The sequence below is a fragment of the Gallinula chloropus genome (assembly GCF_964237585.1).
Source record: "Gallinula chloropus genome assembly, chromosome: 13".
In the NCBI taxonomy this organism is placed as follows: domain Eukaryota; kingdom Metazoa; phylum Chordata; class Aves; order Gruiformes; family Rallidae; genus Gallinula; species Gallinula chloropus.
This window is the reverse complement of record NC_140098.1, coordinates 21,482,928-21,507,824: the sequence shown is the minus strand read 5'-3', so window position 1 is coordinate 21,507,824 and position 24,897 is coordinate 21,482,928. Positions and strand designations below refer to the sequence as shown.

Below are 24,897 nucleotides of genomic sequence, written 5' to 3'. Positions count from 1 at the left end.
CTGCAGAGCCCTTGTGGGGTGGTGGGGCACGTCCTGGAGGGATGGTCCCTGACAGCTGCCCGGGCTCGGTCTCTCCGCCCCGAGGGCGCTCCCGGCCGTGCGGCGGCCCGGGGGAGGCGGGAGGGGGCGGCCCGGGGGAGGCGGGAGGGGGCGGCCCGGAGCCCCGTGCGGGCGCGGCCCGCGGCCCCTCCCGTCGCCATGGCGGTGCCTTAAACAGGCGGCGGCCGCCGCGCCCCCCCCGCCTCAGAGCGCGGCGCCGGGAGGTGAGTGCGGGAGCGAGCGCGGCCGCCGAGACCGGGACCAGCCCCCCCCCCTCCCTATTCCCCCCTCCGCCCCGGGGCGAGGCGGCACCCGGACCCCCCGAGCCCCGGGGTTGGGGGGGGACACGCAGGCACCGCACCGAGCGGCTGCGGGGCGCGGGGGCTGCTGCTGGCCCGGGACCCCCCCCCCACCAGCGGGCGGCGGCGGCGACCCCCGGGCGGGGAGGGTCCCGGCTCCGTGCTGCGGGGCAGCGCGGGGCGGTCCGAGACCGCTCCACCGGGGCCCGGTGCGGCGGGAAACCCGCCGGAGCCCGGGGACGGGCGGGGACCGGCGGCTGCCCCGCCCCTCCTCCTTAGCGACGGTTGCCAGGCAACGCCCCTCCTCCCTAGCGACGGTCGCCAGGCAGCGCGAAGGCCGGCGGTGCGGCAGCCGAGCCCGCCGCTCCTTCGCGCCCCCTCTGCGGCTCCTGCCGTGGCCCCGGGGGGGGGCCCATCCTGCCCCCCGGCATGGCGAGGTACCCGGGGTCCTGGAGCTGCACCCGGGTGCTGCCGCTGTGCCCGGCCCTGGCTGGGATGCCGCGGGTGCTCAGCGCATGGCGAGGGATGCTGAGCTGGCGGGGCGAGGCCAGCGAGGCGACGGCAGGCGAGGAGCCGGGATGGGGCCGGAGGCCGTTGCGCCGTGCGGGGATGCAGAGGCCTTTCGGGGGGTCGGCACCCCAGTGCTGGCTGCGGGGCGCCGCATTGGCCCCAGTGCTGTGAGGGGGGCAGGTGGCAGAGCTGGGGTGCCGCCGGCTCCAGGCAGGGGACGTGGGTGCTGGCAGAGGCGTTGGGCAGGGCAGAGGTGGGGCTGGAGGCAGGCGGCAGGGCTGCTCCTCATGATCAGGAGCTGGAGGAAGGCGGCCGCATTGCGTCATCCCGAGAGTGCTCCCGAGGGGACGGGCGATGTGCGCACTCCTCGCCAGCCCCCGAGCCGACAGCCTCGCTGCTGGCAGCTCTCCCTCCGAGCCTTCATCCCCCAAGAAACATCTCAGTCGGCCTGAGGGCTGGTCAGAGGCTGCTGCCAGCCCTCACCCCGCTGCCAGCGCCCCGCTCCTGCCGCAGCCCCTCCGCCCTCGCCAGCCATCCGCCTCCTGCCCTCGCCAACCCGTGAGCGGAGCGGCTGAGCTCCGCTGGTGCTGCCAGCCAGAGCCGGTGCACTAACCGGGCCCCTGTGCCCCGCAGCCTGCAGCCCCATGGCCGGGAGCGCTGAGATGGCGTCCCTGGAGGAGAGCTTCCGCAAATTCGCCATCTACGGCGACACCAAGGCTACGGGGCAGGAGATGAACGGGAAGAACTGGGCCAAGCTGTGCAAGGACTGCAAAGTCACGGATGGCAAGAGCGTCACCAGCACCGACGTGGACATTGTCTTCTCCAAGGTGAAGTAAGTGACTCAGCTTTCCGGGGCCTCCAGTTGCTCGGAGGTTGGGGGGGGATGGCAGGATGGGGGTGCCTGGGTGCAGTGGGGTGGTCCCTGGGGAGATGTGGTACCCTAGCTGTGTGCCCAGGCAATCCGTGGGCCTCCCATCATGGAGCATCGTCCTGTCTTCAGGAAGTGTGTGTGGCTGCCTTTGCGAGGTCTGATAACGGAGATCTGGGGGGAGGAAGGGTCATATTTTGGTGCAGAGGCTGTGCCCCTGCTCCTGCTCCCAGGCATTGGGCTGGGTAGTGCCCATTCTGCCAGGTTCCCAGTTAACAGGAAGATGCCACAAGGAGCAGAGAAGGGTGCTCAGGGATGTCCAGTGTGACACCCGACTGCCTGTCCCTGCTCAGGGATGTCCCGTGCGACATGGCACTGCCCATCCGTGCTCAGGAATGTCCCATGAGATGTGGCACCACCTGTCCATGCTCAGGGATGTCCTGTGTAATGTGGCACAGCCCATTCATGCTCAGGGATGTCCCGTGTGACTTGGGACTGCCTGCCCATGCTCAGGGATGTCCTGTGTAATGTGGCACAGCCCATTCATGCTCAGGGATGTCCCGTGTGACTTGGGACTGCCTGCCCATGCTCAGGGATGTCCCATGTGATGTGGCACAGCCCATCCCTGGGCCTGGCAAGCCTCCACCGAGCTTGGTGAGGACTCTGGTCTCAGGGGGGCAGCTGGAAGCACCTGGGGCTGCTTTTGGGGTCCCCAAGGGCACGCTCTGCGCCAGGGTGCAGGATGGGTGGAGAACCTGCTCCCTCTGCTTGAGCATCCATCATTCCCTGGGGGGGCTGGGAGGATCTGAGCACCAGCCCCTTTCTGGTGCATAAGGGGGTGAGCTGCTGTGCTGCCCTGGCGCTGGCAGGAGAGGTGCTCTGGATTTGACCAGAGAAGGACTGCTGCCTGTCAGGGGAGAGAGGGTGCTGAGCACCCTGTTCCCATGCAGGCTGGGAGCAGTGGGAATGGGCGTGTGTGTCCCCTCCTGACCCCAGCACCCAAATCCTGGGGCACTTCCACACTGGAACGAGGTTTTTGGTACCAAGAACTTTAACAGGTCTCCTGGAGCTCAGCACCAGCTGTGCCCAGCCCATTCAGCTGGGGTGGCCCTGGCCATCGCCACGTTTTGGAGCGGCAGAGAAGAAAGCTGGGCTCTGCCCTATGGAGCCCATCCTGCCACAGCCCCATTTGGAGGCACAACCCAGAGACGGGCTTGCAGCAGCCGGGGTTTTGTGCTTGCAGGGGGAAGACAGCCCGTGTCATCAACTATGAGGAGTTCAAGAAGGCTCTGGAGGAGCTGGCCCCCAAGAGATTTAAGGACAAGAGCAAAGAGGAGGCTTATGAAGCCATCTGCCAGCTGGTGGCAGGGAAGGAGCCCATCAATGTGGGTGTCACGGTGAGTGGAAAGCCCCTCGGCCGCTGGGAGCGGGAGGGATGTTTGGGAGGGGAGGGAGAAGCTCTGCCTGTGGCACAAATGCTTTCCAGGACACCCCACGGCAGGGTCCTCAGTGGGTGTCAGGAACTCGCGGGGGGCCAGAGCTGGAGGGGAATGAGGCGCGTTCTTGACTCCCGTGTCCCATCTCCCCGCTGCAGAAAGCCAAGACAGTGGGGGCCGTGGAGAGGCTGACAGACACCTCCAAGTACACGGGCTCGCACAAGGAGCGCTTCGATGAGAGCGGCAAGGGCAAGGGCAAGAGCGGGCGGGAGAACATCGTGGACACCAGCGGCTACGTCAGTGCCTACAAGAACGCGGGCACCTACGACGCCAAAGTGAAGAAGTAGGATGGGTGCCCGTGGCACCCACCGCCCCGGCCCCTACGCCTGGGCCACGGGGCCGGCGCTCACGTCAGCCTTGGGACGTGCCCGTGTGACGTGGGGCCCGGGAGGCTGCGCTGGGGCCAGCCCAGGGCTGGCGGGACGTCGGCTGCCCGGCGCTGATGTGCTTGGGAAGTGGCCGGGCTGTGTGCTCTGCCCCAGCGCTCCGTCTGTATGTGTGTGTGTGACCCCCCTGCCATCCTGTCCCTCTCCTCTCCCCCCCCGTGCTGTCACCCCCACCGCTGTACTAACAGCACCGCTCCTCAGGGCTCCCCTGCCCATCCCTACCTCAGCCCTGGGTTTGGGGGCACCCTCCCTGGCATCCTCACCAGGGATCGCAGCCTGTCCTCCCCGCAGCCCTCCCGGGGACCTGCCTTAACCCCCCCCCCACTCATGCCACCACTGCTGCCATCCTCCCCCCCAGTGCCTGCCTGTGTGGTGCCCTCTCCATGGGGCTGCCCAGCTCTGCCGCTTGCAGGAGGCTCCAGCCCGGCGGTGCCGTCACTGCGGGTGCTGCCGGGATGCTCCCAGCCCGGTCCTGGGGACACCTCGGTGTTGCCCAGCCATTGGCAAAAAGGTCTCTGACCCCAAAAAAAATCCCATGGCATCTTGCTGCCTGTGTGAAGCCCGAACCAAAGGATGCTGCAGATCCGCGCTGTATCCCGGCTCTGCAATAAAACCCCGTCCGCACTGAGGTCCCCGGCCTGGTGGTGTTGGGGGGGACCCAGCAGCCCGAGCGGCACCTCTGCCCTCTCGCCCAGCCGGGTGGTGGGAGGCTGTGCGGGCCGTGCCGCTGCGGGGTGGCCGGGCCGTGGGCTCTGCCCTGGCCGCCGGCGGTTTTGGCAGCTCCTGGCTGGCCCCGAGTTGCCTGAGCAACCGCAGACACACAAACACGAGCGCCTGGCTCCCGCTCCCGCTCTGTTTGCGACCAAACACACGAGCTCCTGGTAACGATCCCTGGGAACCGGACGGACGGACGGACGGACGCTGCGGGATGGGGTGGCGGCTGCGCGAGGCTGGGGCCACCCCGTTCCCCGCACAGATCCCTGCGCTCGGCTGTGCAGAGCCGGGATCCCCGCGCAACCCACGGGGGTTATTCCACAGGCACCTCAGCACGCTTTGGGGGGGCTGTGCTGGGGCGGGCTCGGTCCCCACCATGGCACAGCCTGGCACCTGCTGCCGGCCAGTCACCAGCTGCTTTAAACACAGGAGGAAGAAGAGGGCAACATCTTTCAGGGCTGGTCTCAGCCTCCCCCTCAGTGAGGGGTCTACCAGTAAGTGTGTACCAGTGGCAGGCTGGGGGAGGGCTGGGGGGGGGGATGTTAGACCTTTGAGCTGCTCAGGGGGTGTCAGTGTCTGTCTGTGCCCTGGAATGTTCAGTTGAGATCCAGTGCGGTGCCTTTGAAAATGTACTGCTGGGGTTTGGGGAGGGAGGGGTGGGGAGGGAGGGAGGAAGAGGAGGCAAAAACGAGGCACAAAACTCCCCCTGTGAGGCTCTGCACAGGCCATGGAGGTGCCATCATGGCCACATCCTCCTGCAGACCTGGAGGCTTTGTGAGGGAGGGACAACACTTTGTGTGGGGATGAACTGGCCCCCAGGTTCTCAGCTTCTTCTTGTACATGGCCAGGACCTGGCAATGGAGCACAAGGGGTTGGTACCTGCATCAGGGCACCTCTGAAGGGGACCTGTAGGTGCCGACCTGGTTCTGATACTGGGAAGTCCAGCCCAGAAAGGAGATTTCTCCCTGGGTTTAAGCTTGTGTGTGGCAAGAGCAGCAGCTCTGGCATCCCCATGTCCAGCAGCAGAGCACAGGGAACAGCAGCCGCAGGTGTTCCTCTCCCAGCTGCTCAAATCACCTCTGAGGCTGGGGCCCTGGGCAGCTCAGCCCATGTTTGTGAGCCACTGAGGAGGGGAGGATGGGTCCTAACTTGGAGTCACCCCCCCACCGTAACTTCATCTAGAAGCAAAAGGAGCTGAGCAGCTGCTGCTTGGCTCATGCAGGACTTTCCCCCCATGACCCAAAGAGGCACCTCCAGCATGTGCTGTCCTCTCTGTGGGGACAGGGCTGGGTGGTGATGGTGCTGGATGCCACCACCTACCCTGGTATCTCAGCCCCACCAAACCAGCCCCAGGAGAATTAGTGCTGTCAAAGACCCAACAAGGGCTAAATTAGGATGCAGAAGTACCTGAGATTGACCCGAGAAGACGTTGGTCCTTCCCTGGAGTGATGGGAACACGGGTTGGCCATGGCCAGCAGTAGGGACACATCGTGCAGCCCCCGTGCGTGGCTGAAGCCAGGTTGGAGAGACGGGCTCAGGGGATGGTGAGTGCAAGGAGCCTTTAACCATCAGTCCTGTGGCTAGCAGGGCCAGCAGAGCAGAGCACCCCAGGATGCTTGGCACTGGAGCACAGGATGGGTGAGAGGCACCAAGTCGGGGTGCTCAGCCCTTGAGAAGACCAGAACCTGAAGGAACTTCCATGGGACCAGCAGCTGCTTTCTGTGAAGCTGAGACACAGGCTGCTGAGACCTTAAAGTATCACCCCAGGATGACTTTCTGCCACGGAGAGGGACATCACCCAAACAAAAGGTCTTGCAGCCCTTTCCCCTGTGCTAATGGATTTGTCCTGGCCGAGCGTTTGCTCTGCAGCTGGCTCCACACCAGCTCAAGGAAGACATCTTGCAGGCAGCAGAATTCCCTCCTGGCGCAGCAGCCAGCAGCTGGAAGACATCTCAGCCAGTCTTGATGCTGTTTGCAGCGACCTGAGCCCCAGAGGTGAGGCTGTTCTTCATCCTTCCCATGTATTCTCCACCCCGGCCGCAGCGGAAGGACGGGCCAGACCCCACTCCCACCACACACACTTGCTGCTCCCCCAGTTTGGACAAATGCAGACCCTGCTCTGGGCTGGTGTCCCAGCTTGCTGGTGAGACGTGCAACCCAGAAGTCTTGGCTTTGGTTGTGATGGATTCAGCCATAAAATATGTTCTCTGTCCCCAGGGTAGTTTCTAAAAGTCATCTGGGGCTGTCATAGAATCACAGCATCACAGACTGGGCTGGGCTGGGAGGGACCCCAAGGGTCACAGAGCTCCAACCCCCTGCCACAGGCAGGGACACCAACCTCCAGGCCTGGAGCTACACAAGGTTGCCCAGAGCCCCATCCAACCTGGTCTTGAACACCCCCAGGGATGGGGCACCCACCCCCTCTCTGGGCAGCCCATTCTAGCACCAGAAGGAGAGTCAAATCAGATTCCCAAGGCAGAGTCTGAGACAAGGAGAACAGATGAGTCCCCCACAGATGCTGCATCTGTAGGTATCTTGTGTAGCAGAAACCCCACCCCTGCGTGCCTGGGACGAGACATCCAGCTCTTCCCAGGGGTCATTTTTCTCCAGGGCAATTGGTTCCTCCAGAGATAGAGATGAGGACGTGGATCCATCGTTCACTGGGGGATGCCAACGAGCCCAGCAAGGTCTTACCCTTTCTGTCCCTGCCCAGGAAGCACCAGGAAGAGGTCCGAGCTGTTGCTGCCTTCCTCAGTACTTTTCCATCTGGCTGCTGGTCAGATGGATGATGTTTTCCAACCCACAGGCCCCTTGCAGAGGGAATTCAATCAGCTAAATGGCTTTAGCCTGGCATGGTTTCAGCCAGAAGGTTATTAGACAGGAGCCCTGCCCGCTGCCATCGCTGCTCCCCAGGGCTGCGCCGGTACCCATGCAGCTCTCCCTGCTGAGGGGGGTGGCTCATGGCTTGGTCACACCTCTCAGCTTTTCATGAAGGCTGTGGCTGCTCTCTGGACTCAACTGCTGCAGCTGGAGGGGTTCTGGGCACCACAGACCTGGGCAAGACTGTTGGAGGGGAAAAAACCACCTGAATTAAAGCGTGAGTGTGCAGTCAGGAGAGGGAGCCTGCCACCAGCATCACTCAGCTTTGGCCCCAACCCCATGCTCTGAGTTCCACCTCTTCAACACATCCATCCTTAGAGCTCCAAGGTGCCAACACCCACAGCTCTTGTCCCCAGAGGAAGCTGACAGCTGCCCATGAGCTCTGCTCCATCCACATCTAACCCCCTCCTTAAACTGTTTTTTACAAAACCCCCTAAAGCCCCTCCATGCCTACAGTGATTATTCAGGTAATGAGCTGCCTCATATCCCAGATTTCCTTGGAATTTTATTTCCCCCCTTCCCTGTCTCTTGCTTCTCACCTGTTTCCTATTCTACCCAGGAGAAACAACACAATCAGCATCGAATTAACGAAACCTGCCCCATTACCCTGGTGTTAATTGAGTTCTGAGATAGTGGTGGTGCTGCCCTTTCTGCTGGGGCTTTGGGAGGTTCAGTTCCTGTGACTTGATGGTTGTCTGGGAGTTCCTGGGGTGAGAAAACCCTCAAGCACAGGTAAAAAAAGACCCTGGGGTACCTGGTGGTGAAGGGTTTTAACCTGGAGCCTCTCCAGGGCACCATCAGCTTTTTGCTGTGCTGGCTCTAATTAAATACTGAATTTAATTGGGGTGTGATCACCGGGTGTACAAACAGCTTTGGGTGTCAAATCGAGTGTCTCTGTCCCTGAATCACTCTGGGAACTGGAATTTGCTTGTGTTTGGGGCTCATGTTGCTTTACGTTGGCTGCTGCAGATCTGGGCTCCTCATCCTCCTGCTTGTGGGTGCTGGGCCAGCCCAGCACCTGGGGTGGGAAGATGACCCAAAACCATGCACCCAAAGCCATGCTTGGCCATGCACCCGCTTCATGGGGTCAGTCTGCATCCTGGAAAAGCCGGGATCAGAACTCCCCAGCTGAAGCAGGGACCCTTTACCGCAGCGCTGGGCACACCGGGCGTCGCTGCTCCGGGTGTGTGTGCCAGCCAAAGCCACGTCTCTCCCACTGATACAGATTAACTCCACACACTCATTAGAGTGTCTAGGAAAAGGCAGGGGTATGCAAATTACCTCCAGGAAGTCATTTGCATTAATCCCTCCCAGATAGCCCTTGCTCAGGGACACTCAGGGGGCTTCTGGTGGGCGTCAGGGATGAAGGCTGGATGTCTTCCTCTCTTTAAGGTTTTCTCCATAGTCTCAAAACCCCATCCCTGCCCAAACGAGTTAGGAACCCTTTAGCTGAAAACAAGACCTACTCTGGCTCTTAATTAGTTGTTGGTCTCATTATTAATGACTCCCCCACCTTCACTTCTTTGTCTTCAAGGCTGTTCCCTGTTAGGGGTGAGTTTTGTAGCTGCTCTCATGAAGCAGCTCACATGGCTACAGCCACATTCTACTGAAATCCCAAACAAATCTGTCCCCAAAACATGCAAACTCTCCTTATATTAAATCTATGTTAATTAATTGTCTCTTAAGCTCCATCACTGAGTCAAGTCAGGACACGGGGATCAATGGGTGGGTTGTGATTCAGGACTGCTGTGTGGTTAGATGCTCAGCTGCTCGTATTTCCATCAACCACAGATCAAAAATCCTCACCCAGCTTTGAATTTACCACGGATCAAACCTGCTCTGGAAAGGGTGACAGACAACTGGAAGGTCCAGCATCAGGCAGCTCATCTCTGCCCCTCACTGCACTCGCTCCTGGCCCCCAGTCTGTGAGTTGTCACAGGAGAAATACTGTGCAGAAAGCTCCATTCAAGGCTGTTGCAGGTGGTTATTTGATGGCTCCATTGCAATCACTTTCTTTGGTGGTGTTGGGTCATTCTTCAGAAAAGAGTGATGTGGAGAGGTAGGAGTAAAGCTCAGTAGGTGCAAAAAAACCCCACAAAAAATCCAAACCCCAAACATACAACAAAAAATGCAGTTTTAGGAGGGTTCATACTTCCTGCCTCCTGCTCATTAAAAAAAAAGCAGTGAACATACAAAGCAAAGGTAAAGAGTTTAGTGATTCCATCTCCTTTTGGATAGGAATTGGCTGGGAACTTGCAGGCATCCTCTCACCAAAGAGATTTCTGAAACTGAAGAGTTGTCAGCTTTTTCAGACAGAAGGGACATCACAGTGGATGGTGCTTTAAAATGTCTGAAACAACAGATGGCAGCAGTGATGATATTAAGTCACGATTTCTCCAGAACTCTCTCATTTCAGTAGGCTGAGCAGTGGTGCCTGAACACAGGACTCCAGCTGGGACCTCCCGAGGGCAGAGCAGAGAGGGACAATCCCCTCCCTGTCCCTGCTGCCACCCCTCTCCTGATGGAGCCCAGGATCCCAGTGCCCTTCCGAGCTGCAAATGACAGGGAAACCCAGAAATAGTATCCAAAGGAATTAGGGCTTTTTCCTTTCAGCCCCATGTAAGCTGTCACAGCTAAACCTGACTTACCAGGGTCTGGAGGTTGGGAGGGATGCTCGTGCTGGTTCTCACGCCCCGGTTTGAAGGCAGGTGCTGGTACCACAGGGCTCATCTCAGGCTGGGGCTCTGGGGAAGGGGAAACGTTTTCATGGGTGAGATCACCACATCCAGGGTTCTATTTATTTATTCATTTTAATGGGGCAGGGCCAGGCAGGTCTGGCCAGCCCAGCTGACAAACACTCCACCCGCCCCCTCTGCCGGTATCGCTGCTGCAACACTGACCGACGCATCTTCCACCCCGAGGGACCCGGGGCGCTACAGAGGCGGCACCTGTGCATGGGGCTCTGCTGGGGCCCTGAACCCCACAAACGGAGAAGCCTTAAACCCCGGGTCTCCCCGGGATAGTCTGAGGATGCCCCAAAGCGTTTCACTCGCCCTGAGACGGCCCCGTCGGTGCTACAGGGGCTCCTCGAGGCAGTGTCCCTGCTTCTGCCACCCCTGCAGCTTCACATTATTGCATAAAGCATGAAGGGCTTGAGCTAAAGGAGAATGTTTTTATTGATGAGATCATCACATCCTTCTGATTATTGTTTTTGGCAAGGGAGGACCTTTTGGTCCTGCACCCCCAGCCCAAGTGGAGTCTCTCGTTGGGGGTTGGTACAACTCAGCCCAGCCCTTCCCCAAGCTGTGGGACAAACATGTACAGGGAAGGACTTGGGAGAGCTTGACCTCGAGTTCTCTGCTGGTGTGTCTGTGTCCAGCTGATTCCAGCCCCGCTGCCTCACACCTCCTGCACCCCACAGTGCTGCTCCCCAGGAACTGCCACCCCACCCCGCTGTGTGACCGTTCAGGGTCTCCGTTCAGTCAGGAATCTCCCTATTTCTTACACCTTTATGAGCAATAAGAATCACAGAATGGTTTTGGTTGGAAAGGACCTTTAAGATCATCAAGCCCAACCATCTGTCCAGCCCTACTTAGCCCAACACCAGACCACCTCACCAAGTACAACATCTCTTCTTGTAAACCCCTCCAGGGACGGTGACTCACCCACCTCCCTGGGCAGCCTGTTCCCATCTCTGACACCTTTCAGTAAAGGAATTGGTCCTGATACCCAACCTGAACTTCCCCTGATGCAACTTCAGGCTGTTCCCCTTGTCCTGTCACGAGCTACCAGGGAGAAGAGACCGACCCCACGTCACCACAGCCACCTTTTAGGTAGCTGTAGAGAGGGATGAGCTCTCCCCTCAGCCTCCTTTTCTGCAGACTGAACAACCCCAGCTCCCTCAGCTGCTCCTCGGAAGGCTTGTCTTCCAAACCCTTCCCCAGCCCTGCAGCAGCAGGAGGGTGGAGGTAACAGGAGATGGTGCTTGCATGAGACAGGACTGTTAATAGCATTTGCCCCATGAGATCAGAATGAGTAGAGGGCTGGAGCAGTCACTTCATGCTATTTAACTTGAAGCACCTTGTGTGGACTGTGCTATTCCTGGGTTAAGACCTTGGCAGCTGTGGGAGGAGAGCTGCTGCTTCTCATCCTGGGAACAGGAGCGAGTCCCCATCCGTTCCATCCTGCCTGAGAACCTGATTAAAACCCCATTGTTTCTGTCTCCCACCAGTATTTGGATGCCCTGGGGAGAACCCCTCTTCTCCACAGCTGAAGAAATCAAGACACAACACAAACGAGATTCATATAAAGAAAATAACCTTTATTAGACCAATGAAACCCTGAAGAACGTGCCAGGTAAACATGACTAAAGGTTTTTTGTGTCTTTTGTATTTATGGTTTTTTTTCCAGCAATGCAGAAACCTTTGAAACTGAGAAACTCAGGAAGTTCCCTGCTCCTCTTGTTGCATCAGGAAGTTCTCTCCCTCTCGTGACACGAGCTATTTCTGTCCTGACAGCCCCCAAAATCCTTGCCTGAGCTCAGCCATTTAAAATAGTGACTTCTAACACCCTCCCTGCACAACCACGTCCCACGCCACTCGGTACAGAGGTGCCAGGCTGTTCCCTTTGCTGTCCAAAAAATAAAGGAGCCAGGTTTAAACCCATCCAGCTTATTGCAACACGAAGGAGCATTTCAGGACAGTACAGGAACTCCCCAGCTTGAAGGCACAAGGAGGGCGCTGAGAGGGACCAGGAGGTTTGACATCCCCACCCCAGCAGCTCCAGGGAGAAAACCCTGGTTAAGTCAATTCCTCCAGGTGAAGGCGACTGAGTTACAGCTCTTTGTAAACCAGGAGTAACCAGGAGCTCGGCAGCGCTACCTAAGGGTTCCAACCAACGCCAGTTCTCATTTCCCCCACGAAGAGGGAGAGGGTGGCACAGGAGGGGATAAGCAGCCTTTGGTGGTGGTGGTTCCCCCCCCGTTACTCCGTGCCGCTTCCAACGACGCGGAGCTCAGGTTCAGCGTTACTAACTCGGCCCGTGGTGCTCAAACGGGGTTGGGCTCAGCTGCCAGCACATTGCTGGCGGTGGGAGCGCCAGGGGGTGTTGGGACAGAGGGATGCTCAGCACTGCAGCCCTAGGCAGGGGCAAGAGCAGCGATTCTCCGTGACAGCGACGCTGCTTTTGTTAAAACACAAGTGTTAAGCCAAGAAAATAAATTATCACTACGACAGACGTCTTCAGAAGGTAAGGAAGGGCAAAAGCCTTGAGCTCCAGGCCAGTACAACCCTGAAAGGGAAAGTTACACTACTTTTCTTAAATACCTCGGTTTCTCTCCAGGCCCTTCCAAAAAACCTTTATAAAATGTGCAGCTTAAAGAACAAACAGTAACAGAGTCACTTGTAACAAAAATCTGTACAGCTCATAGCTTTAAAAATAATACTTTTTTTTTTCCTTTTTTTTCTTATTTTTTTCTTTTTTTCCTCCCAAACTGGTACATTAAACACGGGGCTAACGAGTTTGGAACGCCCCAGGTCCCATCCAACACCAAAAAGCAATTACAGGAACCTTCCTGGGCCTTCCCCCCAGCCCCAGGTCGGGTTTTGGACTGTTTGAGCGAGCCTGACTATGTGTAAGAATTAATCATGGATCTTCACAGGTGAAGGCTGTCTGCTGCTGCTGCCAGAGGCCTGGGGTCTTCAGGGAGTTTGGAATGGCACTCAGACCTGGAACACAGCACCACACGCTGGTTAGACCGGCTGCACCCCCAGTGAGGTGGCAGGATCCCCCCAGCCCGGGTCCCTCTGTCCTGGCTGGCAGTGAAAGCTGGAGCTGTGTTTGGGCACAGGAGGTTTAACTGGGAGAGCCTGGTGGGAGAAGCACAGCCCTGCCCACTCCCCACATGGAGAGCCCTCTCTGTGGCTCAGGACTCACCCGGTGCAGCAGTGGGCCTGTGAACCCCGCTGCCTCTGAGGCTGTTTCAAAGGTCCCCCCACCCAAAGAGGTCTGGAACTTATATTTTATCTCTGGCTGGGTGGGAAGCCCAGGGCCTGGCTGCTTGTGAGACCTCCCAGTGCCAAACTGGGAGCCATGGACCAGGCCGTGCCCTGATCTAGCCCTGCCTCTCCCTCTGAAAATGGGGCTTGGGGCTGAGGAATGAAAAGCTGAGCCAGAAGCAACCTCCTTTGCATGGGGCCTGACACGACTTCCCAGGGGCTGCCCCCCATGTGTGCCCATGGGTGCTGCCAGGGCTCATCCCGCCTCCATCCCTCACAGCTGAGGCATCCTCCCGGAATCGGTAAGGACAGGAGGAAGCCGGGGCAGCTCCCCGGGGCACCCTGAGCATCACCTGGCTGGTTCCTCTGCCTGGTGAGGCGCAGTTTCCTTTGGAGGTCCAAAGGAAACCTGGGATCCAGCCAGCCTGGGGAGCACACGGCGGCTTCCCCAGGCGCGTGCGAGGGGCTACCGAGGCGCAGGGTTTCAGCAAACAGCCATGAGAAACAGATTAGTGGTTAGACAGCTGGGCAGCGGGCAGAGGAAAGCAGCTCATCCCAGCACCGGTGACTAAGCGGTGCTCAGGCCTCTATGACCCAACAAGTAGTTTTGCTGGTTTTGCTTCTGCTCCTTCAAAGCAGGGAGGGATCAGGCCGGATGCTTAAGGAGCTGGTCTTCTCAAACCAGATGAATCAGAGCCTCAGAGACTGGTCAGGAATGCGTGTGGAGAAGCAGAGGGCAAGGTTCTCCTGACTCAGAGCTACTGCCAAACCTGAGCAGCACTCAGAGCTGCCAGAAAATCCCCTTGGGGGTTACTTACAACAGCTCCACTTCCTTAGGCGGTATACGCGTGCAGAGGGGCTCACACTATTGTCGAGGGACTTATGGTGACCTGGCCTGCTTTCTGCAGAGGAGAGAAGCCAGCATTAGTACAGTGTTAAGGGACAACAGCATCAGGGCAGGATCTAGCGAGAAGGGAAGCGGCTGGGAGCTCTCAGGAATGTAAGAGGAGGCACACTGACATCTCAGAGCAATGCAGGCTCCTGCTCCTCCATCTCATCGCTCCCCGAAAATGGCCCAAACCTCCCTGGGAAGGAGCTAAGCAGCATGTGCAGCAGAGCTCTGTCCATCCCAGGGGGCTGCATGTGTACCCCAGCCCGTGACAGCATTAAAGCTCCTGCGTGCAGCATCCCTTCCTGGCTTAGCTTCCAGCACCATGGGTCCTTTCTGGTGCATCTCCTTGGGGATCTCAGCTACCGCAGGGCAGAGGGGCTTCTGCCCACCCCAGGGGCAGAGAGCCTCTGCAAGAGGGGCTATCACTTCCCCACAGTCACTCCTAGCCCAAAGGCAGCATCTTCAGTCCCCCTGCAAGAAGCAGCAGCTCGAACCGGGGAGGCAGCCACAGGACTGGGCAAAGCAAAGGGAGGAATCTGGCTGCTGGCACTTACTGCAGAAATGTACTGGCTGTTGGTGAACCTGGGCTTCTCCTCCATCGCAGAGGCGTGTTGTGAGCCTAAGGGCACGTAGGGGGGAGAGCCCATGTCTTCACAGAAGCTCTCCTGTGGGATGCTGGAGACACAGCCGCTGTCGGAGCCACTGGAGCCGCTGCCGGACATGCAGTGTGATGACTCTGAGCTCTCTGTCGCTGGGGCAAAGGGAGGAAGGTCACTGTGGTGACCACGCTCAGTAATGTACCTATTTGCAGAGGCACTGGCCACATGAGCCCACAAGTTAACCATGCTCCTGTCCAGGCCTTTCTAAAGCCACAGGCAACAGAATAATAGGATCATAGAATCCCAGCATCACAGACTGGTCTGGGTTGGAAGGGACGCCAAGGATCAGAGAGCTCCAACCCCCTGCCACAGGCAGGGACACCAACCTCCAGGCCTGGAGCTACACAAGGCTGCCCAGGGCCCCATCCAACCTGGCCTTGAACACCCCCAGGGACGGGGCACCCACCCCCTCTCTGGGCAGGCCGTTCCAACAAGCACAGTGAGTGATGCTGGAGAGCAGCACAGACTGGCCAGGGACATTCAGAGGAAGCCAAGGGGCTGCTGGACCAGGCTGGCGAGAGCACGGGCCAGAGCAGCTTGTACCATTGGGGCAGGCAGAGGCATGAGCACCGGGCACGAGGCCATGGCAGCCCCAGTATGGGGCTGGGGTGGGTGCAGATGGTGGGGGGTGTTGCTAATCCCCGTGTCTGACTGCACAGAGTGGGGTGTGGGGACAAGCTCACACACCCCGGGGCTGGTACTTACTCAGTGACGGCTGGCTGCTCGTCTCGTGCTCCAGCTCATCTTCCTCAATGCAGGTGCCAATGTCAAAGGGGCGGGTGGGGGCCAGGACGCCGGGCAGCAGGGCCTGGTCCAGGTACATGTGGAGGTTGAGGGGTCCCAGCAGAGAGGAAGAGGAAGGGCTGTATGTAGCAGGGGTGCTGCCAGCAGAAAGCTGCGCCTGTGTCCTCTTGTACGGGTTGGAATGGTCAAACAGGGACACGGCAATGGATGCTCTGGTCCTGGCAGCTGGCAGAGAACACAGGAAAAAAAGCCCTGAGCACCAGCTCTGCCCAGCTCCTGGGGAGCACAGGGCAGGCACGGCCAGCACTCACCTCTGCCCTTCATGATGTAATCAATAGCGCGGTCATTGATAGCTGCCTCGCTGGGTTTGATATCCAGGAACGGCTTGTTGCCCACACCCATGGAAACCATCTCCTGCATCCGGATTTCTGGAGGGGAAGAGACCCACAGCCACATCGTGATGCTGCTCCCCCTGGGGCAGGGGGCTCCTGAATTACCAAGGTTACATCTCCCCTTGCTCCCTGGTCCTGAGGAGCTTCACACACAAGCAGTCGTGCCCTGCTCTGGCCAAGCAGCTCAGTGCCATGTCACCTATGAGAGTCCTGCCAAGTGGGAAGCCTGGGGCAGAGAGAGGGGACTCAGCCAGACCACTGCCACCCCAGTAGCAGGGTCCTGGGGAGAGCAGCAAGCCTTTCAGGAGCGCAGCCCAAACTCACAGGGCAGGGAACCTCCCGTTTCTCCCGGGGAGTGCAGGTGGGTGCCCAGAGTCACAGAGAGCTTGGATGGGTCAGGTTCCCTGGGGACAAGGGGCAGGGAAGGGACGTGCCCAGCCAAGCCTAGCACATGCTCCCGAGGCCGCATGCTGGCGCACAGCCGCTCGCCGCACAGCGCTGCCCAGCCACAGGCTCCAAACCCACTCAGGACAGCACGAGCCGGACAGGGCTCCCGCACCTTTGGCGGCACAGACGCCCCGGGGAGGAATCACACCTTTATTGCGGGCTGCCTGCTGCCAGAGGATCTTGGCAATGTCACTGGTCCAGGCCTGCTTAGTCTCAGCCGAGCTGGCCTGCAGGATGTAGGTGTCGCTGGACTTTCGCCTTCGAAACCAGATCTCAAAGCGCAGGCCGCTGTCTCCGGAATTCTCCGTCAGTCCGATGTCTGCAGTCTGCCAGGAAAGAGAGGAGCATCAACTGGGGCTTGGCCAGCAGCAGAAAGGGTGAACTCTGCCTGTACCCTGTGCCAGAGCTCCCCTGGCTTGGCAACACACAGGAGCCTGAGGGTGCGGACAGGAGCAGGTACGATCTGGATGCTGCTGAGCTGACACAGCCCAAGCAACGCCCAGTGCTTCATCCAAGGTCAGCACCAGCTCCCTGCTGCACGTGCACATGGGCACCTCTCCCACTCAGCACCCCTCAGAAAGTCTTGGCCTCACAGCACAGAGGGGCCCCGAGTATTAATGTGTGAAGTATTCTCTTTCCACTTCACTGCATAGCTTGGAGAAGGCTCAGGAGTGGTGGGAACAGCTCCCACTCCCTGTTTTAGAGGCACACAGCCATGGGGAACCCAACCACAGACACCCCCTGCACAAGAGGGAGCTGAAGAGCTGCCTTTACCTTGAAGGAGCGCTTGTAGATATACACATCAAAGCCACCCTCAATCCTCTTGGGCTTGCTGAACAGGATCAGGTCCTCAAAGAGGAAGACGTGTCGCTGGCACTTCCTACGGCCCAGCCAGATGGTGAACTCATCCTGTCGCACCAGCTGCCCCTGCTCCTTCAGGTTCACCTGGACACAGGGAACATCCTGGTGAGACCCCACAGGATCACACTCTGGGCTATCCCAGGTGGAGCAGGATCCCATGTGGCTGTAGCCCGGGAGGTGAAGCAGTGGCTGCTCCCTGTTGTGTTGGGAAAGTGGGCTGCTCGGCACTGCTAGAGGCCACATCAGGCTGGACAACCGGCCCAGAGCTGAGGGGAGAGCTGCACTTATCTCCAAACCTCTGGGGTGGCAACTGGAAGCAGCAGCCAGAGCATTATCTTAGGGGGAAGAAGAGAGCTAAAGAGGAAAGGAGTGCCATCAAACTGACAGGAGCACATCTGGGTCGGAAGGCCAGCCCCTTGGTTCTCCCTGTGTCAGATCCACCTTCCTCCACACCCCAAGCCCCATGACTTCTCCTCCTGCAGTGCCACACTCTACATGCCTCTCAAGTCCTAGCTGCTTTCAGCCCACCCCTAGAATCAGCAGCAGCTTGAATTCCTCCCTGTGAACCGCCTGACCTTCTTATTGCCAGCTCAGAAGAGCTGGAAGGGCTCAGGGCAGCAGGACACCACCTGCAAGGGCTGCCATGCTGCTCGCATCACCAGTGAGCACTCTGCGAGCGCGGTTACACCAGAGACCCTCAGTCTGGACACGGGGATGAAGTTCTCCGTGGGGGTTCTCCCCCCACCAGGCAGGCAGGACACTGGAACGTACGTCACAGTCACGGATGGCATCCATGGCCAGCAGGTCGTTTCCGTGCCGGAGCTGAAACTTCACCATCTCCTCAGCCGCACGGAGGTAGCCCAGCTCCTGCTCCTGTGCCTCGCTGCACTCCTTGATCAGGTCCTTCAGGAGCAGGGCGTACTTGCTCATCCGCTGGATGGGTTTCAGCAGGTAGGAGGCCAGGTCCATCTTATCGCCAAGCTGCACCTGCTTGAACTGAGAAAAGCAGCAGAGTGAAGGCAGCAGCTCTGTCTGCAGAGCCCCGTGTCCCCCAGCAGACACAGGCACCCACAGCTTTCCCAACTGGGGTACTCCCTTCGCTCTGTGGGGAAGTGCAAGGCCATAGGACCGATGCTGCCACGTGCTGGGCACCCTCCCAAAGCCCCCACTGCATCTCTGCCCCGTCCCCCCCCCCAAGCATTCATGCAGAGTGCTGTGCAGAGGAAAGCAAAAGCACCCCTCAGGCAGGGACATAGGGCTTGTTTACACACGTTGGTGACCCAAACACCAAGAGCAGAGGCGTGGCCATTACCTTGAAGAAGGTGTTCCCGTGGCTGGCCAGCAGCGAGTCCGACTTGGGCTTGTTCTTGCTGTACAAGGCGTACATCCCAAACTGGTCTTTCTGCAAGAGAGACCCCAGCATGAGACCAGTGTGCACCCAGGACACGGCCTCAGCCATGCCCTGGGTTGGTTACCCTGGTACCTCTGCCAGGCTGCACCAGAGCCTCCTACGGCACGGGGAAAGACTTTGCTTCAAGTTCCTTGAGAGCCAGGGAATCTTTTCATCTTCCTACTCCTACAGAGGCTGGGACTCTGGAATCCATTCTGCTGTTACCTCTTGCCCTTCACACACCCCAACAGACACCGTTCATCGGGGAGCAGCAAACACACATGGGGCAGCTGAGTTTAAGACCGGTGCCCCATGTCTTTCCCCCAACAGCCCTTTTCAACAAGAGCAGCAGGTCTGTGCCTCTCCACTCATCCAACTCACACCACGGACAGAAGACAAGGGCACAGGACGCCCCTGTGGAACCAGGGGTGCTCCAGGGAGCAGATGTTTCACTTCCCTGGCAGCATCTCTCAGGGGCAAAGAGCAACAGGAGAAGCAAAGAGCATCTGCTGCTGCCCGGGCTCAGCCTCGCTGAGCCATCCCAGTCCAACCCCGATTAGCCCGATCCCAGAGGGAAGGAAGGTGCTGCTGCCTTACGTGTCGGAGGAAGCAGTGGCTGACCCGCAGCGGGTGGTTGCAGCAGCTCTCCAGCTCCCGGAGGAAATACTGGCTGTGGAAGTCGTAGAGTTTCTCCAGGTTCCCGAAAATGACGCTGCGCTTGCCGCGCAGGTCCTGGGGCAGGTCGAGACGCTCCATCTCAGGGAAGTAGCTATCGATGATGTAGCAGAGCGACCTGACGTACTCCCGCTCCGTGGTCACCATCTCATCGATGATGTGCCGCAGCTTGCTGCAATGGGAAACACCTGGTGCTCAGGGCACCCGCGCGGCACAGCCAGGGAGCACCCCCGAGGCGCTGGGCTGTCCCTAGAGAAGCTCCCCCCAGGACTGAACATGTTGCTGAGATGGTCCCTCAGCACCACCCAAGCTCAGATTCAGAACCAGTCCGGCCATGAGCGCTGACAAAGCTCGTGGCTGACCCGAGGAACTCTGTCAGCTTTCCTGAGCCCCAGCCTGGCTGTGGTTCTGACCCAACCCCAAGCAGGACACACAGTCCAGGGTACACCCAGCCCCTGCTCTGGACACAAGAGGCTGCTCCGCAAACAGCAGCACTCCTGAAACAAGAGGACAGCAGAAGTCAGGACAACTGTGAGGAGTCATCAGCCTGACAACCAGATGCTCTGGGACACGTTAACTCTGGGAGAACAGCAGCTCTGGACCCAGGTGGTTGGGAAGCCACCCCGGTGTCACTTCAAGGGGCAGTTCTTAGCACGGGCTGCTCCACACGCCTGCCACAGGATGGCTCCTGACTACTCCAGGTTTCCACTGTGAGGCAGTGCAGCACCAGACATAACTACTCCAGCGTGTGCCTGCATTCCCTGCCTCTCCGCTCTCCCTGAGCCAACTCTTCTCCTGGCTGCTCAGAGGATGGAGCAATGGGACTGCCTTGACACCCACGGACGGGAGGGCTGCTGGACTCTGAGAAAGAAAGCAGCTCCCCACCTCTCTGCTGGTGTTCCTCACCTATCACAAGCTTCCCTGACATAGGCTGGGATATCAGATGATATCTGCAGGAATTCCCTGTCCCCAGCCATCCCATCCAGAGCAGTGGAGGAGCTCCATGGTCCCTCTGCATCCAGCATTCATTTCTCATCGGTGCCACCGGTTATTATTTCTTTCCAGCTTTTTCCAAGGAGAGCAGCACAAAGCAGCTCAAAGACCTGCCTGGTGACCCCCTGTCAAGTAAAGCACACAACCCTGGGCCTTCTGTTGCCTTGGCATGCTGCTGTTTGACCACAAGGACAGGATGAGATCCTTCAGCACAGAGAAGGACAGGGAGCCAACAAAAGGCAGCTGTTGACTGCAGGAATGGAGATCTCAGCCCCAAAGGGCAAATACAAACACCCTCTTACCTGAGGAACAGTCACGGGGTACTGGAAGTATCCCGGGCTGGGCACAGCCCCCCTAAAAATGTGTGTGTGTGTGGGGGGGGATGATGCACAGTGCTTTTGTGCTCCCCTTAAACCTGTATGTCTGGCTTGCTGGGTCTCTAAGCACTGTTACTACACACCCTTGTCCCTTGAGGGTGCCCAGAGACTCCTTCTCCTTCCCCTTTTACAAAGGAACCACATCATAAGGGAAGAACAAGAGACCCCCATCTTACCTCCCCCCAAAGGCAGGCACCAGGCTGTGCGGGCAAGCTGGGGCTCTGCCCTGTTCCCACTAGGAAGTGACTCTAACCGCTGGCTGCCTTCTTGCTACCCTAAGACCCCGCTGCCAAGTGCCACAGTCACTTACCTGCCCCAGCTCCTGGCTTCCGAGGCGGTGAGGCAGCCCCTCTGTCCCTCCAGCAGACAGTCCGCAGCCCAGCTGTGCGCCGCTTGCTGCCGCAGCATGAAAGTCCTGTCCACCAGCTCGGTGCTGCTCACCTCCAGCCCCTTAATGAACACCCCGGTGTTGCCATATCTGGCCGGCTCACTCAGCGTCCTCTGGCAGCCCGACCACAGGCTCTCACCGCAGGGGAGGTCAAAGCTTTGGGCTTTCCGGAGTATCCTCCTGGGAGGGGGCTTCCCAGAGGCTGGAGTGGATGTGCAGGATGGCTTTGCCTCCAGGGTTTCTAATATGCTCTCCAGGTTCGCCTTTTCTTCAGGAAGCTTTGGAGACTTGGAGGCCCCGTTGGCAAAAGAAACCCTGCTCGAGTGAGGACCAGGGCTGAGAGCAGCCTGGCAGGCAAGTTCTTCCCCAGCACTGCCATCTCCAGAGCAGCTCAGAGAGGGTGAGGGAGCCTTCTCCTTAGTCCACCCTGGAGAGCAGCTGGGCCGGGTATAGCAGGGGGAGTGAGTCCTGTCCCAGTAGGACCCCGAGGCAGCCCCCTCGGAGTGGCGCCGGTGGGACAGACCGCCAGGCTCGCTGCCAGCCCGGGGCTGCTCCCCTGCAGCTGCTTTGCGGTCGGACAGCAGAGACCTCCTTGTTTTCAAGGCAGCTTCCAGTTTCTTTTCAAACACCAGCTTGGTCTCCTGGCATTTGGACCAGGCAAATTTCCACTGCTTGAGTCCCTTGTCGCTCTTCAGCTCACAGGCCAGCTCCTTCATCTCCTGGAACCGGGAATCGCTGATGTCTGGGTGCTGCCCCTTGTAGCTCTCCAGGCACTTGATGACTCCTGCACAGTGCTCGGCCGAGCTGCAGTCCTCCATGCTGATGCAGGCGAGGTGTCGCATCCCTTCCAGGGCCCACTCGTACGCCTGCAGAGAGCCAGAACAAAAGGCCACAGCCAGTCAGAGGGATTCGGGGACGAATCACCCTAAATCGGTGCCTGAAGACAAGAGAAAGGATCAGTGTGTGGCCACCACAGTTCCTCGAGTGTGAGGGGAGGGGGGGGAGCTGCTATTGTCAATGGGCTTAACAATTCAGAGGAACAAACAGCTCCTTATACAGAGGGCTTCAGCTGTGCTGGCTGCTCTGCCGCAGCTCCAGGTCCCTGTGACGCTGGGCACCCAGGCTGCTGGGCACGTTGGTCTCCTCTGGTGGGGGTGCCCAGGGGAAGGTGTTCCCAAAACTGCAGGAATTCACACCTCAGCGTGGCCCTGCCTGGTATAAACCCTAAAACTCACTCTCCTCCTCTGCCCAGCCATTCTCATCCATGCAGGATGAGGTTGAGGGGGCATCAGGGAATGGGATTGCTGCTCCCCAGGGTGTTTTCCCCGGAGCTGATGGCACGCAAAGTCCTGGAGCCAGACCACAGCTGGGCTCCATGGATCTCCCCAAGTGCTCTGACCCATCCTTGCAGCAAGCAGGATCCTGAGACTGTGCAAGGCCATTCCCAGCTCCTGCATTTTCTGTGCCTGCTGGAAAATTTCCCGTGGGGCGCCGTGCCCTGCCTACCTCTGCTTGTGCTGGTTAGCCAAAGCCCAAGCTCAGCACTTTATTCCTAATGCTGCAGGAGCACTAGAAGCAGTACAGGGTTTAACTCCAGCAGCAGCACATCGTGCTGGCCTTGCTAAAACTGTTGTGTCGTATCAGGGGAACAAGAGGAGCAGGACAAAACGGGGTCCAGCGTGACAGACACAAGGTAAGAGCGATGTGCTGCCATGGCAGGAAGGGCACTGAGGAAGCACCGTGCACTGAGACCTGCCTGTCATGGATAATGATGAGAGGAAAGGCAAACATCTGAGTTGGGCAGGCTGGTATGGCACTGCTGCTCTGTAAAGCAGGGATGTTGACAAGTTTAACCACAGAGTGGAGTAAGATGCGACCAGCTGCCATAGGCCCCATTAGGGAACTTCAGTGCCCATCAGGGATGGGTTATCTGTTAAAAATCGGATGCAGGAGGCAGGGAAAAGGTGTGGGCTGGGCCTGGCTGGCACATTCATCACCTGCCCAAGAGCAGTGGCCGTGTGGAAACACCACAGGCTGCCCTTGAAGCGAGCCAGACCAGCACTAGCACTTGCTCTGCCAGGCCCTGCGTACCTGCTCTGTTTCAGAGTCACAGAACTGTCAGGGTTGGAGGGACCTCCAGAGCTCATCAGGTCCAACCCCCCTGCCAAAGCAGGGTCCCTAGGACAGGTCACACAGGTTGGCATCCAGATGGGGCTTGAATCTCTCCAGAGAAGGAGACTCCACACCCCCTGTCCCAGGGCTCCCTCACCCTCACTGGGAAGAAGTTCTGCAGGGAAGCAACGCTCAACACTTCGTGCCAGGAATGATGTGACCTGTATCTCAGACCGCTTCCCACCTGCCAAACAGTCCCCCTTCCCCCCATGAGCCTTCACTCAGAGAGATTAGAAGTGCTTATTCTCACACAGAACAGAGCCTGAGACACCAAGAAACACCACCCCAGCTTTATGCAGATGGGGAGCTGACACTGGTGCCTAACCCAGGGATGGCAGTGAGAGCCAAGCACTGCCGGGCAGCACAGGAGGGAGAGCCTGCAGCCAGCGTCACTCCAGGGCCAGATGCCACTGGAGCTCCCCCAGCCATCCCCATCGCTGGCGGGAGCTGCAGCTGCACGGCCCCATTACTCATGCAGAGTGGGGAGAGGAGCTGCTGCACAAACCCCAGCAGCTGCTCAGGGTAAAAAACGCTTCTCAAACAGCCTCACGCAACCGCAGCCCTGGAGAAGCCGAAGAGCAGTGGTCCCCTCTGCCCCCATCACCCCTGCCTCTCTGCCCCTGACCCCAGCGAGACCCTGCGTTTCTCCGCGGTGCAGAGGGATGCCAACCCTGGTGAAATGCCAACCACAGCGGAGCCTGGCAGGTCCTCACAGCGGTGACAATTGGCCTATTTTGCCAGGGTTTGCTTCTTTCTTTTCTGTACACACCCCAACACAGCAGCCCCTTCCAGCTCTGCCCTGCACAGGGGCTGGCTGGCAGTGTGGGCTATGGGTACGTCTCATTGTGCTGGCTGGGGAGGTCAACAGGCAATCCTGACCCAAGGCCATAGGCTGTCTCCCTTTCACTCACTGATGGGAAAAGCTGAGCTCAAAGGGCACACGGGGCTCTGAAAGAGGGTGTTAGAGCAATGTGCACCAGAGGCACAGCCAGCCAGGAAAGTAGCTGCCCTGCAAAGGTCTTCTCTGAGACTGGAGACATCACTTCTGTGTACAGATGGGAAAAACCAAACAAAGAAAAAGGCTTCTTTTACTTCTGGGAAGCTCTACAGGTCTGCACGGGGCCACAGCGAGGAGGGATCAGGGCTGCAAACCACACAGAGAGGCCGCCCCACCACCTCTCATCTTCACATGGTATCTGTCTGGCCTTGGCAAGGACTCCCAGGGCTGTGCAGAAGTGACTCTCCTTCTCACTGGTGTTTCTCCCATCCCCTGTGGCAGCCAGTGAGCAGCTCAGCTTTGTTCCCTGCACAAAGGGAGCAGCCTCTGCACCCCGCTGCTTGCTCCCTAACATGCCAAGAGGCCACCAAGGCTCTCTCCACTCACACCATCTGCTTCCATGGCCCCTTAGAGCACAGGAGATGGCAGCTGTCTCTCAGGGCCAAGTGCACCCAGGAGAAACACCCTCCTGAAGGCAGGGGTACTGTGGTCCTCTCCGTCCTGGTACAGTGGCAAAGCAGGCTCAGGCAGGCCAGGACACTGCCCTCCAGCCCTGGGGTTTCTGGGGAGTGAGCAGCCCCACAGCTTCTCCACAAAGCTCCAGGAGCTGCTCGTGTACAGGAGGATGGACCTGAATCTTCCCAACCATGGCTGGAACAAGGCAGGAAGGAGCCTGTACCTCAGCTTTTGATCTTTACAGACAAGTCATTACTGAAACACTC

The 24,897-nt window shown here is 58.8% G+C and overlaps 3 protein-coding genes across 4 annotated transcripts; 1 reads left to right on the top strand and 2 right to left on the bottom strand.

The window, feature by feature from the left end:
- Positions 1 to 1,492: 1,492 nt before the first annotated feature.
- Positions 1,493 to 4,193, top strand: TPPP3 (tubulin polymerization promoting protein family member 3; the record flags this gene model as incomplete). The annotated part of the gene is made up of 3 exons (XM_084270005.1): positions 1,493 to 1,680; positions 2,960 to 3,113; positions 3,311 to 4,193. The coding sequence occupies 3 exons, from the start codon at positions 1,493 to 1,495 to the stop codon at positions 3,497 to 3,499; spliced, it is 531 nt and encodes a 176-aa protein (XP_084126131.1). The 3' UTR covers positions 3,500 to 4,193.
- Positions 4,194 to 11,498: 7,305 nt separating this feature from the next.
- LOC311196435 (uncharacterized protein) lies at positions 11,499 to 15,647 on the bottom strand. 2 transcript variants are annotated; one of them, XM_084269999.1, is made up of 4 exons: positions 15,445 to 15,647; positions 14,635 to 14,831; positions 14,007 to 14,090; positions 11,499 to 12,918 (listed from the first exon to the last, which is right to left on the bottom strand). In XM_084269999.1, exons 1-3 carry the CDS (start codon positions 15,560 to 15,562, stop codon positions 14,049 to 14,051), a joined length of 357 nt encoding a protein of 118 aa, XP_084126125.1. In that variant the 5' UTR covers positions 15,563 to 15,647; the 3' UTR covers positions 11,499 to 12,918; positions 14,007 to 14,048. The 2 variants fall into 2 exon arrangements, with proteins under 2 accessions (XP_084126125.1, XP_084126126.1); XM_084270000.1 differs by lacking the exon at positions 14,007 to 14,090.
- A 21-nt stretch (positions 15,648 to 15,668) lies between these two features.
- On the bottom strand, positions 15,669 to 24,577 carry LOC311196699 (pleckstrin homology domain-containing family G member 4B-like; the record flags this gene model as incomplete). The annotated part of the gene is made up of 9 exons (XM_084270310.1): positions 15,669 to 15,708; positions 15,791 to 15,911; positions 16,471 to 16,648; positions 17,097 to 17,267; positions 17,955 to 18,179; positions 18,496 to 18,585; positions 19,171 to 19,420; positions 20,929 to 21,872; positions 24,563 to 24,577. The coding sequence occupies 9 exons, from the start codon at positions 24,575 to 24,577 to the stop codon at positions 15,669 to 15,671; spliced, it is 2,034 nt and encodes a 677-aa protein (XP_084126436.1).
- Between the last annotated feature and the right edge of the window lie 320 nt (positions 24,578 to 24,897).

Excerpts from the sequence above, each read along its gene's own strand:
- LOC311196435 (XM_084269999.1), bottom strand. The coding sequence starts at position 15,562 with ATGTACCTGGACCAGGCCCTGCTGCCCGGCGTCCTGGCCCCCACCCGC. Across the intron at positions 14,832-15,444 it reads GAGCAGCCAGCCGTCACTGA|CGACAGAGAGCTCAGAGTCA; the intron begins GTAAGTACCAGC and ends CCTTTGCCCCAG. Across the intron at positions 14,091-14,634 it reads ACAGCCAGTACATTTCTGCA|AAAGCAGGCCAGGTCACCAT; the intron begins GTAAGTGCCAGC and ends TCTCCTCTGCAG.